Source organism: Cinclus cinclus, chromosome 16 (assembly GCF_963662255.1).
Source record: "Cinclus cinclus chromosome 16, bCinCin1.1, whole genome shotgun sequence".
Classification (NCBI taxonomy): Eukaryota; Metazoa; Chordata; class Aves; order Passeriformes; family Cinclidae; genus Cinclus; species Cinclus cinclus.
The window spans coordinates 7,303,542-7,318,503 of NC_085061.1; the positions used below are offsets into that span (position 1 = coordinate 7,303,542).

General features: G+C 42.0%; 1 protein-coding gene and 1 non-coding gene across 2 annotated transcripts; one reads left to right on the forward strand and one right to left on the reverse strand.

Moving 5' to 3' along the window:
• The first annotated feature begins 701 nt into the window (after window positions 1–701).
• TRNAL-UAG (transfer RNA leucine (anticodon UAG)) lies at window positions 702–783 on the forward strand. Its single transcript has one exon. It is a non-coding gene; the product is annotated as a tRNA-Leu (tRNA).
• A 1,521-nt stretch (window positions 784–2,304) lies between these two features.
• LOC134050459 (putative short-chain dehydrogenase/reductase family 42E member 2) lies at window positions 2,305–12,399 on the reverse strand. Its single transcript, XM_062503535.1, is given in 11 exon segments — window positions 2,305–2,553; window positions 3,133–3,206; window positions 3,897–3,960; window positions 4,594–4,659; window positions 5,617–5,754; window positions 7,017–7,099; window positions 8,524–8,599; window positions 9,685–9,803; window positions 10,420–10,477; window positions 11,439–11,534; window positions 12,058–12,399. Coding segments are annotated over 11 exon segments (1,365 nt in total).
• Window positions 12,400–14,962: the final 2,563 nt, after the last annotated feature.

Consider the following 14,962-nt stretch of genomic DNA (forward strand, 5'->3'; position numbering starts at 1 on the left):
GCAGTTCTTGGGCAGCACGTGTGCTCCGGTGGGCCGGAGGCGAGTGCAGCGGGCAGGGAAGGCAGTGGTGCCTGATACGGAGAAGGACGGACCCTCTTCCTGGCCGGGAGCTGCGTGTACACCGACTACCACGGCTGCCCTCGACCCTGCGTGACCACGGCACAGCCATCGCTGGGGTTGCGGATCCTCGCAGCAAAGCCCGGCCGAGGACCAGCTACTAGAGCTGATCCACCACACCGGGCGGTAGCGCCTTGCCGGCGTGCCGGCCTGGGCCTGCCGCGGACAAAGGGCCCCGAGGCGCAGCCCGGCGGCCTGAGGCCCCGGGGCGGAAGGGGCCGAGGCTCAAGGTCCAGCCGAGCCCAGGAGAGGGAGCCGGAGCCCCGCTCCGAGCGCGGCCGGCAGCCGCAGGTCCGGCTGAGCGCGGGGCCGCGTGCGCAGGCAGCGCCGGGCGCGGGGCAGCGGCGCCGCTTGCCGGGCGGGGGCGGGAACTGCGCTGGGCCGGGCCCGGCGGCAACGCCGCAGCCGCGGGCACGGAGAGCGCGGGGCTCGGGCGGCGGCAGCAGTGGCGTTCACGGGGCGCGGTCTGTGCCGCAGACGGTGTGGTGCCGCGGACACGGGTGGGCAATGTGCACAGATCGATGGAAAGCAACGGCGGCAGTGCCCCCGTCAAAGAGGCCTGGCGGGCGCCCGACCAACCAGGCGGTAGCGTGGCCGAGTGGTCTAAGGCGCTGGATTTAGGCTCCAGTCATTTCGATGGCGTGGGTTCGAATCCCACCGCTGCCAAGCTGTTTTGTCCCCGCCGCGGAGGTTCCTTTTCGCCACCCGCACAGCGGGAACGCGGGATCCGCCGGCGGGGGCGGCCCGGGGCCGGCACGGTACGAGCGGCGCTGCCCGGCCCGGGCACGGCGCCCCGCAGGCTGCTGCGTGCTGGGGCTTGTCGGTCACAGCTGTTAATACTAGAAAGTTGTCATATGAACTAGGGAAAAGCTATTATCAACTGTGTGATGATCCTGTGTGATCAACTGTCTCTTGGTTAAGAATAACACGAGAAACACTAATCTTCAGGGCTTCTGCCTTTCCGCGCTGCTTTTTGGATTACAGCACCCCGACCCGTGGGCCCGGCGCCTGGGCTTTGCGGTCTGCCCTGGACGGAGGGGAGGTGCCATCGTTCGCAATCTCTGCGGAATTCTCAAATCCATCCATGATTACTCCCGTCCAGACCGTGATTTCTCAGGCTCTCATCCCTAGTCCCTTCCCAAGCTCTCTACTGTTTGCATCTTGCTCTTGGTTGTTCCCTCTGTATGTTACAGGCTGGAAAGATGCAGGTGAGAAGGAGATTTCTCTGATCAATTCCCACCGTGAGCGGTGGATGGGAAGAAGCTGGAGCCTCCCAGACCATGCTTTAGGTCCATTTTAGCTGAACAGTAAATATGAAAAGCACATTGTTCACTTTAGCTGCTGCAGGGATTTGCTCAGTACAACTGCTGTACTTAAGATACTTAGTGCCAAAACAGACTTGTGCTTTAAGTTCAACTGAGGAGCAACTCAACTGTTGCCCTTAACTACAGGAGGTGAAGGAGTCTGTACAAAGACCTGTGCAATACACAGTGGCAGATTCCTCTACTGTGACATAAATACACTTAATTAATGTAACTTACTTATTAGCTTCCAATTTAACTTAAATACCCAGTTTCAACCCGTGAAAATCCCTACCAGCATGTACCTGCAGCTCTGCACCAGGGGCAGGGCAGGGAGCAGTTCTGGGACAGAGTGCAGAGGAACAGCAGGGACTTCAATGTTTCAAGTACACTTTTATTTTCCCTTAGATGTGGTGCTGGAGCTAATTCATTAAATCGGACAATGTGACATCTCTGTACACCTGGTGTGTGTTATTTGTAGTAATCTGTTCTGTCTGTGCCTTTGCTTGTTCCTTTGTTTCCCAAGGTAGTGAGCCATGACAGAAACTGTGGTCAGTCTTTCTCCTTATTTCAGCCATTTCTCTTCAGTGGTGAAATACTGCAGGCCATCTGCAGCTCTTGTTCTTTCTGCAGGTTCTCATTTACTTCAGCAGGCAATATGGAAAGTTGTTGTTTTGGTTTGAAATAGAGGCAAAAATCTTGACTCTGGTTGTGTTTCAGTGATTTGGCAATTATTATTTACTGCGTTTTAATTTCTCATGTCCATCTGTAATGATTTTGTTTGTCTATTTAAAAGTAGCCGCCTGTTTGTTGCACTGTGCCAGTAATTATTGTGGAGGTTAGAATGATCTGGGTAGCAATACTGTGACTGTGCAGTTTATGCAGGTCAGTGTTGTCTTTCTTTAAAAAAATGCAAAACTGAAAGGCTATCAAGTTTTAAAGAAAGAAAAAACAAAATTAAAGTAATAAATAAAGTAAGCAAAACATTGAGGAAGAGTTGGTAATTCGAGGGTTGTGGTCTGGATTTCATGTAGTGGTCCACAGAATCAGCAAAGTCATACTTCAGTGGGCAGTACCCCAGCTGAGCCTTTGCCTTGTCTATTCGAAATGTGTGAGTTACAGAAATGTTCATAACCTGCAGGGCAGAAGAGTCAACATACAAAGGTATGACTACACAGGCAACTGGAACAAACTGTAAATGGTAGCAAAGACACAGTCAAAGGAAACGTAAAATACAACCCCCCCCGCAACAGTATATCGATTTCCCATGAGTATTGCACACATTATTTTTAAAGCTGTCCACTCAAAAGGAGATTCTTGAAAGCACAAGGAGACATTAAAAGATGCAAAGTATAATCTGTTAATGTCCACAAAAATGTTCTGCAAATATTCTCTTGCTTAGGTATTCAAAGAGGCAGATCAAAGCCATCTTGCAGGTTCCTAAAGGCACAGCCAAGTCATACATGTACTGACCCTTGGAGGAGAGGAGCTGAAGAAGCAGCTCCCAGATGGCAAGCATAAGCTCTTTTCAAAAATCTTGACAACCAAGCACACTATATTGCCTCAATTATACACAATGCATGTATCTGCCCTGAAAACTGGAGGCTGAAGCAGCACTGGGTGGATTTTACTTTCTACTGACTTAAAGTCTCCCTCATATTAACATGTATGGATCCCATGGGAATTAAGGAATGTTTACAAACACAGACTTTACCTCATTTCTGGTCAGCAGGGGGGGCAGGTCAACAACTGGTCTCAGAATTGAATGAAGGTGTTCCATGAATGTGGCTGCATAACAAAAGATTTCGACTTGAGGTAAGAACAGTGAATTGCTTTGCCACTGTGATTGTGACATATCTCACACTGTAAATGCTCATGAAGGATAATCACACACCTGACAGCTCAGGGCACCATTTCTAACACCATCAGGACTACCTGCTCACAAGGTGCTGGATTTAATCTAATTATTGTGCTTGTGGGAAAAGGACTTGGAAAGGGGGAAAGGTTGGGCACAGATCTAGTGAAAAGGGTCATGTGGCTTCATAAATAATATGGCAACAGAGAACTCAGCTGGATTCTGTCTGAGCTGCACGGGGTGGGGGGGGGGGGGGAGGGTTGATTCTGGAGAGAGCAAGACATTTACCTGTGCAGCAAAGCAGATACTCTTCAGCATATTTCAAAAAGTCATAAAATTTTACATTTAACTTTTTGTATCATTAACTCCACAAAGTTTTACATCTGTTAGGTCCTACATAAAACCTGTTTTAGTGGGACTTGAATAAGAGATCAAGATCATCTGGTTTCAACATACTGCACAGAGGTGAATTTTACACTGCTGAACACTAGGTGAGCTCACATCATATTATTTTTATATATGAAAATGAAAATTGTGGGCAAATAAAATAAAACAATATTATATTACAGTTAGAAATGAGGATAGCATGAACAGGAAAGAGAAATGTTGACAAAATATTTTACCTGATGCATATACTAAGCAAGTAGGAATACGTATCCATGGCTTACTGCAGCCTATTCTTTCAAACTGGAAAAGATTTAAAAAACAATAAAAAAACCCAGAAACTTCAAACAAGTTTTAAGTTCCAATATAGAAGATATTTATGGAAATATTTAGTGTTAAAACAGAAAAATCATGGCTCTTAGTATCTACTGTTTTTCATTTTGAAGGAGATACCAGTTAAATGTCATCCACAGACATTATGTAATTTTCCTATCTTAAAAGAAGGAAAGAAATTATAATAATTAATCAAAATGTCATGGTGTTCTGATACCGAATTTAACATCATGACATGTTTATGGTTTTGAGCCTATCATTAACAACAACATGGTATTTTTACAAGAATGAACAGATGAATGCTTAAGACTTGTATTTTTTGCCCACCCAAAATACCCATTATTCCCATCTCCATGCCCCAAAAATGAAGACAGTAACAACTCAGGACATGGTGCTGGTCCTTTGGTCTCAGGGAAGACAATTACTTTAATGTAGTATTTTGGGTGGGCTTTCAAGAAATTCAAGCAATAATTAAACCCACATTCTGAGAGTTCCATGTGGAACTCTCAACACCCAAAGCAAACATAGAAAATGCAGCATGCACACAAAACTGCAGTTGCATACAGTTAAATTAATGTACTTGGAGATCAGTATTGCACGTACAAGTGGAGTTAGCCATTCAAAAAGGTTGGATTTTTCACCATCATGAATGAAATACACCTGGCCACTCTGTTAAGAGGTAGAGAAGAAACAAGTCAGTAAAAATAATATTGCATATATATTGACTTATTTTTTCTTTATCTCACCCCTTATGAATAGCTTAAAAATAACACAGCAATGTCAAATATGAGTGGATGCACACTCAAGTCACAAACCCTCTGTGTTTCACTCAGTTGCACTGTTGTGTGCAAGGGAATTGTGTGATTAACATGTCTTGGAATAAATGGTTTATTAAAGATGTGCTTGCTCAGAGTGGCTGTACTGACTGCAGAGACACCACTGGGGCTGGTGCTGGATCTCACTGGGCTGCTGGCATGTGTCCACCAAAGGGTGGGACACATTCTGCTCTGGGTCTAGTTAAGGCTCACTGGAATCCAGAAGACTCCTGTGCAGCCAAGATCTACGTTCCTGCTTTCATTTTGCTTTCAGAGTTTTAGAAAAAGGAGTTTAATCTACTTTGAACCCCTTTCTAATATACTCTCAGGACAATGCTTCTAGGTGTTTAAAAACCTGCATTTACAAGGAGGAAGACAGTTGTAAATGGTTTTGAAAGCAATGGACTCAAATGAAATGTGCCTCTGTTGGCATATGGTATGGGAAGAACTGGTGGTCACAATTCAGAGTATTAAATCTGGACCTGTACAGGGGAACAGGATGGATCTGTCTGAACTTCCAGTTTCACTTCCAACATTGCACACGTTCTTTGCTCAGCTTCCAGAAATGACAAATATTGCATTTTAAAAATGCAAAGATGGATATATGCTTACAGAATTGAATATTCCATCTCTTAACCAACACCAACAGCTAACACTGTGCCCCATCCCACATTGCTCATAGCACATTTATCAGAATAAAACACAGACAACAAGGTAAGCTGAAGGACAATAACTCTAATTACTGCAGTGGTTACTATAGCACAGGATACAGTGTCAAATGAGATATGTGGTGGTTGTACTGTGTACTTACAGCTATGTAGTTCTTTTCAGGGGTAAGAGCTTCAGCAGCCAGAATATGAGCTTGTACAAAATTCTCTACATGTATCCAGTTCATTTTAACAGTAGGGTCTGCAAACTTGAAGCTAAGTAGCCTTCTCTCAATAATCTTCTGTAGATATAAACAAACATGAAACCATAACAAAGTGGGTTTTAGAATGAGGTAAAGTGTACTTTCTTATCCAGCTAAATGTAGGTTTAGCTTTACTTAAAAAAAAAAAAAAGAAATACATTAATAAATTAAAAATATTCAAGGGAACTGCTCTTGAGAAAATGTCAAAAGATGTATTGCAGTATGTCCTGAATTTACAAAAAATACAAGTACATTCTAGGGATAAGGAAAATATTGTATGGAAAAGTAAGATACAGTTCTGAGTGGATCAAAAGTATTCACTAAATTGGACCAAATATATATCAAATACCTTTAGCTAGGAAAAATTGGAAGATACACTCTGGGTGGAAGGAAAGCATCCCAGTTTTCACTAAACAGGTAAATTTTAGAAACTGCAAAACATGACATTTGCATAATGCCTTAAAATTGGCTCAAAACAAATAAGCTCAAAATCAAATAGAAACTGTAAAATATTATATTTTTTAAAGGGGCTAAAAAGCCCCACTCAGATTTAACTAAAATGACATTTTCCATTCTTAAAATTATTTACAAGATGATAAAGTATATTTTGGCTGACTGCAATATAATTTCCTACCTCAGCCACAAACCAAAAATATGTATTATGTGGTCAACATAATCTATTGAATATATTATTTCCTGAAAGCTGTGTGTAACTTTGTATTTCCCTAATTCTTTAAAAATAACTGGCTCACAGAATTCTACAGGGATCTTGTTCTAAACATCATCTGTTGGCCCTGCAGTTTAAGAGCAAGTGAAAAAGGGTAAAATGTGAACACCTCAGCTTCTGCCCTTCAGTAACCTGTTGTACCAGAGGATGCTTCCAACTCTGGAACCTGCTTCACTGGACAGTGAAAGCTGTTAATAGTTGAGACTGGAAATAAGATATTTTGCTGTATCTCTTGTCATTAATATTTAAAACCATTTGGTGTAAGTTGCATGTAAACAGACATTTGAAATATAATGGATTGGCCTGTATCTTAATGTAATCATTAAATTATAAAGCTAGATTTTCATGTGTTTGTATTAAAAAAAAAAAAACAAAATAAAAGGCTTTTTACATCTAAACTTTACAGATATAATGCTTGTTAAAAAAAGTTAAATCATTCTTCAGCAGAAGATTGAATTGTTGAATTACTACCCAATAAGATCAGTCAATTTATAATGGAAATAAATGATGCTCCTTTCAGCTTTTTACCCGTATCATAGAAAACTCTGCTGGTTAAAAAATTCAAATGACATACTGCTAGCCTTGGCAAGTGTCTCTGCTCTTCTGGCCCGTAGATTCCTGGTGGGCGAAGAACACAGGTATGGAGTATTCCACCTCCTAGAAACAGGGATAAGATCATTCTCAAGAAACCTTCACATCACTACATTGTATCCTTGTTTGTCTGAGCCCAAGGCTGCAGGAGCAGAACTTACTCTAAATTCATTTCACTACCTTAAGAAACAATACATATTTGAAGGTGCTGCATTAGTAGTTGGATATTAAGATAGGAGAATCAGAGCACACAGAATAGCAAGATAAGATTCAGAGAAGTCCTACAAGCATAGCTGTGTTTGTAGAAAATGTCAGATACTTAAAAATCTCTTTCTAATCAGTCCCTTGTGCCTGTGCCTGAGCAGTGAACGACTGCGTTGGCTGTGGGGGTGAGTTCACTGAAGTGACCAGGTTGTTCAAAAATATATTGGATAGTGGAATGAAAGCAACTAATCCCACACAAAATTATTGATGGGAATACTGTTAGCAGTACAAGGTAGAGCTGAAAGGTTCCATCAACAGCAGGTGCAGTTCCCACTGAAGTGAGGTAGGAGCTCTTGACAATTTCAGTGGGATCATAAAAGTCAAATCTTCCTATGTACATTGTTTGGCTGTTTCATCATCTGCTAATAACTGTTCTTAACAGTACTTGTAAACATATAAAATCTGCAGTCCTGCTATGGCACAGGCTTAAAATGGGATATTTGGAACACTGACTGGTTCTGTTTCATTGACAAATTGGTCCTGAAATTAGGAGGGGCTTTAATGTGAAGAACTGTTAAGGAAATTAAGGCGGGGGGGGAATCCCCTTTTCTTATTTTAAACAAAACAATTGTGTTGGGATGGAGTTCCCCATCATGGACTTTCTATCTGTTATAGCCCTCTGCAAGTATCAAGTGAAGAGTCTTTTCTGTAAGTTGTCCACAGCTAAATTTAGCTCAGTATCACTTGGTCACACAGAATCATGTTGCACTTTACATTAATTTGTTTTGCACTGACAGTTATAGTATCTCACAGGTGAGCTTAAGTATTCAAGTGTATAACTGGCTTCCTCAACATGGAAAACTTTGGGAAGCACTAATAAATAATTCCAGGCACTAGGCTCAGGTAGCTACTTCAGATTTTAATATATAACTTAAGGGGGTGTGTGGTATGTAACAATCAGCATTCATGTTTTACTTATGTTTCATGAGACAGTGACATTAAACACTTGTTTTTGTTTAATTTATAGCTGTCATTATTTTTCATTAACATACTGAACTTACTGCTGTCATGCTAAAACTTTTTACAGACATTGTGGGAACTTAAAACCTTCTAAAAGTAATTTTTAAATGAAAATACTTAGATTTGTGAGACGGGGTTGGTTACTTAATTTTATAACTGCTGTGTAATCTTGTCCACTAAGGATTCATACAGGACACAGGATTTTGAGGAGGAACAAGAAGAAGAGGAGTAAATTCTACTATTAATTCATGCTCAGACAAAAGTACCTGCTAGTGAAGATCCATTAGCTGCTAGTACCATTTGTTCTGCAATTGATTTGGTTCTGGAATAATGATCCACAAGCTACAGAGAAAAAGCAAATGCATTTGTATCTGTTCCTGAAATGACAGGACAGAGAGGCATCTCTTCTCCACTAGATTTTACTTAGCAGATGGCAACAAATAACTCAAAATACAGAAGTTGTGGGGTATTAGGTTCAGGAAAAAACATGAATATTTCTAGGGTGAAGAAGCATTTTTGTGTATGCAAATCTGGTTAATTAATTTCAGCACATTTGAGAAGCAATAAATTTATGTATGCTTTGAATGCTGCCAGGAATGTAATTGATCACTACTTTGTAATCTGGATTTCTTCTTCAGGTAACAGAAAAGTCAAACGCCAAGTTTTGAAGTCATTACAATTGGTCTGAAATATCCTGCTCGCTTCCATGTGGCATTGTCCCAGAGAAAATGTTATTTAAAATGTTATTTTAAAAATTCATATTTTATCTCCATCTCTACTTCTTGAAAGACTGTGAAGCACTTGATGGAGAGAGGAGGGACACAAAATACAACTGTGTATGCAAAGCAGCCAGAAGTACTTTCTCTTTTTAAATTAAATGCAATAAAACCATATAAAAATAGGCTGCTTTTCTACATCAGCTGTACCTTGAATATATGTCATCCTCTAAGGGAAAACCAGAAAAATCATGTAGATAAATAGCTAAAGAGGCACCAAGCCATATAACAGAATCCTCATGTCCAGGTGGAATATCCCTGATGCTAATATGGCACTGTGGGAGTTATTTTCCAAAATCAAGGCCTTAATAGGAAAACAAAGAAATATATGCTTTGATGTAGATAAAACTGAAGTGCCAAGGCTGTGAACAGCATCTTCAAAGAGTGTAGAGAGTTTTCTTTTTTTTTTCTTTTCATAGAATCACAGAATGGTTTGGGTTGAAGGGAACTTCAGCAATCATCTCATTCCAACCTTCTCTTCCATGGGCAGAGACACCTCCCACTATACCAGGTTGCTCAAACTCTCACCCCACCTGGCCTTTCTTGTGCCTGAATACTTGCATCAGGCAAAACATTGTCATAAAAACTCCAGGGTTTTTCAGAAACATGGAAGTAAACAGAGAAATTTGAAAATACAATAAAACAAAATACCTTGTCAGTTGGGAAATATGGCAAAGATTCCTCATCCCCATCTTCAATAGGAAGCCCTCCAAACACCACATTCACTGAGCTGGTGTACACAAGCCGAGGGATGTCTTGTTGTTTGCAGGCTGCAACAATGAATAAAGTAAATTACTTTAGTGGAAAATTATTTGGGAAAAAAGTTTCTGTGACTTTTTTTCTAAGAAAATGTCAAATCCTAAAAGAGAAAATCCTTCCATCCTGTGACTGGGTGAGTTGAAATGCAGAGCATATTTAAAGGGAAGACATCAGTGTAGAAGCAAGTGCTTTACTCTCTGGCACATCCTAAGCTGGGTGCCAGCACTGTGCCTCAGGATAGCTCCTCCGGCCTGCTGGGCATCAGGACAGAAGTCCTTCTGCTTCAAGGGCTTCCCACTGCCTGTGCACAAGTTGTTAGCAAGCAGGTTAACAGCTACAAAATACACAGGGAACTGGTTAGCTCCTTACATGGATGCAGGTTCCTACATCAGTCAAGCAAGGTGTTGAAAAGCTCAAGTAGTTGAGCTACAGTGCTGGCTCTCATGTCACATCTTGTAGTAGAATTGAGCATAACCCTCCCCATGACGTGATTCCTTATCTTCTGCCAACAATGTAAAGTACTTGGTAACAAATGGAGTGTGCCAAAAAAGCCAACTGGCTTTCTCTAAATAGGATATGATGTTTGATATGCTGTGCTAACCCCCAATGGCACAGTTAAATACCTACCATTGAGGATGAATCTTGTTCCATTAATGTTTACGGTTTCAATCTCTTTTTTATGCAACTAGGAAAAGAAAAAAAAATTGTGCATTTTTTAGTAATAATACATACTCAATTCCATAGGGGATGTTATAAATGTTCCCAGATAAACATAATTTAGTGCTTTAATTATTAAAAAATGTCATTTAGACTGATGTTTTAGACTTAAAGAAGTCTAATCATTATTTTTAAGCTATAACTGTATTTTTCATGTATTTTTACAGACTAGTCTGCTTGAAGCAAAGAAAATTGTACTGCTTCTAAAAATATATGTCCAGTTATTATATATCTTGCAGCAGTACGTTAAATATTTGTGTTTCAGTAGCACTTTAGTGACTAGTTGCCCCTAACCAGAACAATTCCAATTATGCATTGCTCAGTGGCAAACAACTTTGAGTGAGCTGTTCTATCCATAAAGAGTAATTACTAAAGTTCCTCTTCTTAAATAAAGTAAAAAAGGGGTGTGTTTGTTTGTGGATGTGTGTGTGTGTGTGTGTACTTGTAACTCTAATTATAAAATTGTGACTCAGAGTCCTACATCAAGTGCATCCATACAGCTTTCTACCCAATGGCAAACAATTAATGACTTGAAATATTGTTATTTTTGTAATTCATATTGTATATATGAAATAATTTGTAATTTAGTTAAGGTTTTATTCCTCCTAGTGACCTTACACCAAGGAGATCCATGCGAATGTTTAGGGAAGAATCAGGGTTTTGGAGGAAACCAGCCTCCCTTTTGTCTTCACAGTATTTCAGAACATTTCAATGCCATTTCCATCTCAAACCCCTTTCCAGGGTTCTGGTAGAACCTCTAACGGAGAGGAAATCACTCTGCAAGCAGCCTGCTTGCAACTGGCACTCCAGTTTGCACAGAGCAATTTACCAAAAGACCAGGGCAATATGAAGAGATGAAATCTGTCATGCAGTGTTACAGCTTCAAAGTCTCTGCAGTCCCAGAAAAAGCCAAAACTGTGTGGGCTCACCTGCTCTGTTCCTGACATTCCATATGAAGCCACATGAAACACACAGTCAGCCCCTTCACAGGCTGCCAAAATGGCACTGTAATCCCTGATATCTGTCTGTAATAAATAAGAAAATATATTTGGACAAGAAATCAAAGCTGCAGGTGAACATTTGTCATATAGTGGGTTAGCACAGAGGGAATCCATTTATATAATGCATGTATAGAACTGTACCCTCTGTACGAGTATCCTGGGATTCAAAACTGGGCACACCTCACTACTTGCTGATAATTATACTTTTCTTCCATAGAACCCAAAGGACTTTAAAGACATTCATTAAGGTTCACAATAGTCCTGTGTTTATTCTACATGTGGTAAAACTAAGGCCTAGATGAAGGCAGGATCCTGAGGAGTCAGGAGTGAAACTGCTCCATGCATTACGTGTTTCGCTGGTTTCCTCATTCAGATATACTAAAATCCATTCACCAAAACTCATATGGGATAGTCACACAGTTAAAAAGGTTACTAAAATTTGAAATAATTGGCAATTAGTTATTTGGATTCTGTAAAAACTAGTAAGACATTATGGAAAAAGCAAATGAGCTAACTTTGACTGTTGGGAAAATATTATTCATCATACCTGAATCCACACCACTCCATTGGGAATCATCCACAAAGGCTCATGTATGTCACACAGAATAACAGAAGCTCCTATGTTAGCAAGGGCACATCCCAGCTTGTATCCACAATAGCCACCCCCTCCTGTCACCACAGCTCTCATACTGATTTGATGGTGTGCTCTAGCATGTTTGTGCTGTTCGAAGCCAGAGATTCGGCGATCAGGTGCTGCTAGTTCACTCATTTTTGGTTTTGTGTCAATGAAATAGTGCCCGGCACTACTAGATACATGTAAAAATTCTTTCTACATGGTGAAAATTGCTCGGTAGCACTCTTGGATGCAGACAATTTCAGAGAGCTTCATGTTGACAAGATCTGTTCACAGCAGCAAAATCTGACTTTAATGCAGCCTGTTTAAGAGAGATAAGACAAAAGCAAACCAAAATTTACAGTGCGCAGTTTACTGCCAAGACAGACATCTGAGAGAAGTGGTATTTCCAGCTTCTTTCTAAGTACTAGCAGCTGAACATAAATTAAGAATACACTGAGTTGTTATCACTGGCAGTGCTGGAGTTGAGGTAGATGAGGATTTCATGAGGGAAGAGGGATGCCTGATCCTCATGTTATAACTTTAGAAGGTGTATCAGAGAACACGGCTATCAAATCCCTTGCTTTCGAGGAGAACTCGAATAAAATAGCTGCTATACTATAGAAAGGGTAAAAAACCCTGCATTAAGGAAGAAGTAATAGTGAATCACTTATTTCCTGAACTTCGGGGTTCTTGCCCTTCCAGAGGTTCCTCACCGGCAGTGAGGACATTTCAGAGGCTGTGCCTACCGACTCCCTCCGGCACCCCCGTCCCTGCCCCGGCCGCAATTAAACATTCAAAGCCACCCGAACCCCGGCGGGTCTCTCTGCATCTCACTTGGAAATCGGCCGTGCGGCAGCGCAGGGACTCGTGCTGGGCCCGGGCGGCCCCTCGGGCTCCGCCGTTGCAGCCGTCGGTGCCGCGGGCCGGGCGCGGGCGGCGGCCGCGGGAGCCGCTCCGGGCGGGAGCGTCCGGCCCGGCCCCGCCAGCAGCATCCCCGGCGCCCTCTCATCCTGCAGCATCTCTGACATCCCACCGCATCCCCAGGCTCTCACTACGTTCCGCTCATCTGGTAGCAGCTTTGGCATTGCACAGCTTTCCTGGGATATTGCTCGTCCCACGGCATCGTTGTAGCTCACGGCATCCTGGGGATCCCACAGCATGTCGTGGTATTCCTGGGTTGCCAGAGCATCCCTGGGAGATCCCAGGGCATCCTGTGGTGGTTCTTACCTCCTAGGGTCTTCACACAGCTGTGACTGCTGTACAAAAGCATCCTGTCAGTAGTGAGGGCTCTGGCCACACTGAGGTGAACCTGTTGAACAGGTTGTTCAGGAAGAAAACACCACCTTCTGCTTACTGGTTGGACAGTCAGTGGTGGGACATTGCTCATACAGATTCAGAACTTCTGAGACACCTGCAAAACAGCAGGAGTTCCCAAAGAGGCACAAATAAACAAATAGGCGCTAAGGTCCCTTTCCACCTGAGCCTCCCTGTGGTCATTTGAGCCTGGGAGAGTGTGAAAAGGGTCAGGAGCTGCAGAATTTCAGTCAGCCATTCCAGGCAAAAGATGGGCTTTGGACACATTTGCCTCTTTTGTTACAGCTGTACTATGTCTGAACAGTCACATTAAATTTTAATCACTTAAAGACACACTGCAGTTATGTTAGAGTAGCAGTAACTCAAGAGTCAGCTTTAACTGAGACTCAGTAAAGACCCACCGAAATAAGAGAGCTGGTAATTCACAACTGGTACGGATGATTGTTTTAAAATCTCAAATACTGCATCTGTAAGAAAGATAAATTGATGTACTGAAGCCAGTTATTGTTAATCAGTGCTGTTAAAACAGTGATGTAAAAATCATCTTACCCAAATAACAAACCACGGGTTTGGTGTTACAGGACTGAAATGATGGGACTCCACAGGGACTTACAACCACAAAGCCAGCAAATTCCTTGGTTAGTCCTCACTGATGAACATCTGAACAAGGCCAGAGCCTGCATTCCTGTGAAAAGTGTTGGTGTAATCCAGGATGCATCCTGAGCTATTAGTCCAGTAAAAGCACTATGAAGGGTTTATAAATAACTAATTTAGAACCAAATCGAATGTTTGCATGCAACTACAATGCTCTCACTGGGACATAACTTTACACTAACTGTTTTCTATTCTGCATTTGTAGGGAGAAATTACATGGTACCACCTGTCTGCAGCTCTTGCTGGCTCAGCTGCAGCTCTGTAGTGATAAATTGTGACTTTTACTAGTTTTAAACCTGGACAAAGGTCTCATATATACAGAGCATCTTTAAGCTTCCTGTCAATTGCCAGGAATAGGAGAGAGGGCTGAGCAGTGCCCCTGCTAAAGGAAGATGTACAGTGGGAGCTCACTTTGCATGGAGAAGGACAATCTCCAAATACAAATCCATAATCGAGCAGACTCTACTGCTTTCACTGCACACAAAACTGTTTGTTTAGTGAAGAGGAAAAAAAAATAAAACAAATCTTTGCTTACCCAAGTTGCAGTGATAATTGTGGTTGCTCATGTATTTTCCTGTTACTGTGTATTGTCTTTTACCTGTAACCTGTATTTCTCTAGGGTTACTGTTGGCACTCCTGCATAACCTATAGCTTTAGAGTGAGAGAATCTCTACAAACTTACTGGTCTTAAAAATCCTGTAAAATGCTAAGAAAAGGCAAAATGAACACAGAGAGGTGATAATCAGGTGGCAGAGCTGTTCTATCATTGTCTTCCATGGCCCACCGTGGCAAATGCAGCTCTCTTGATTCATGTGGGGTGCAAGAGAGGGAGCAGCTGCTCCCTGGTCAGAGCAAAGGTGGTTCCTAA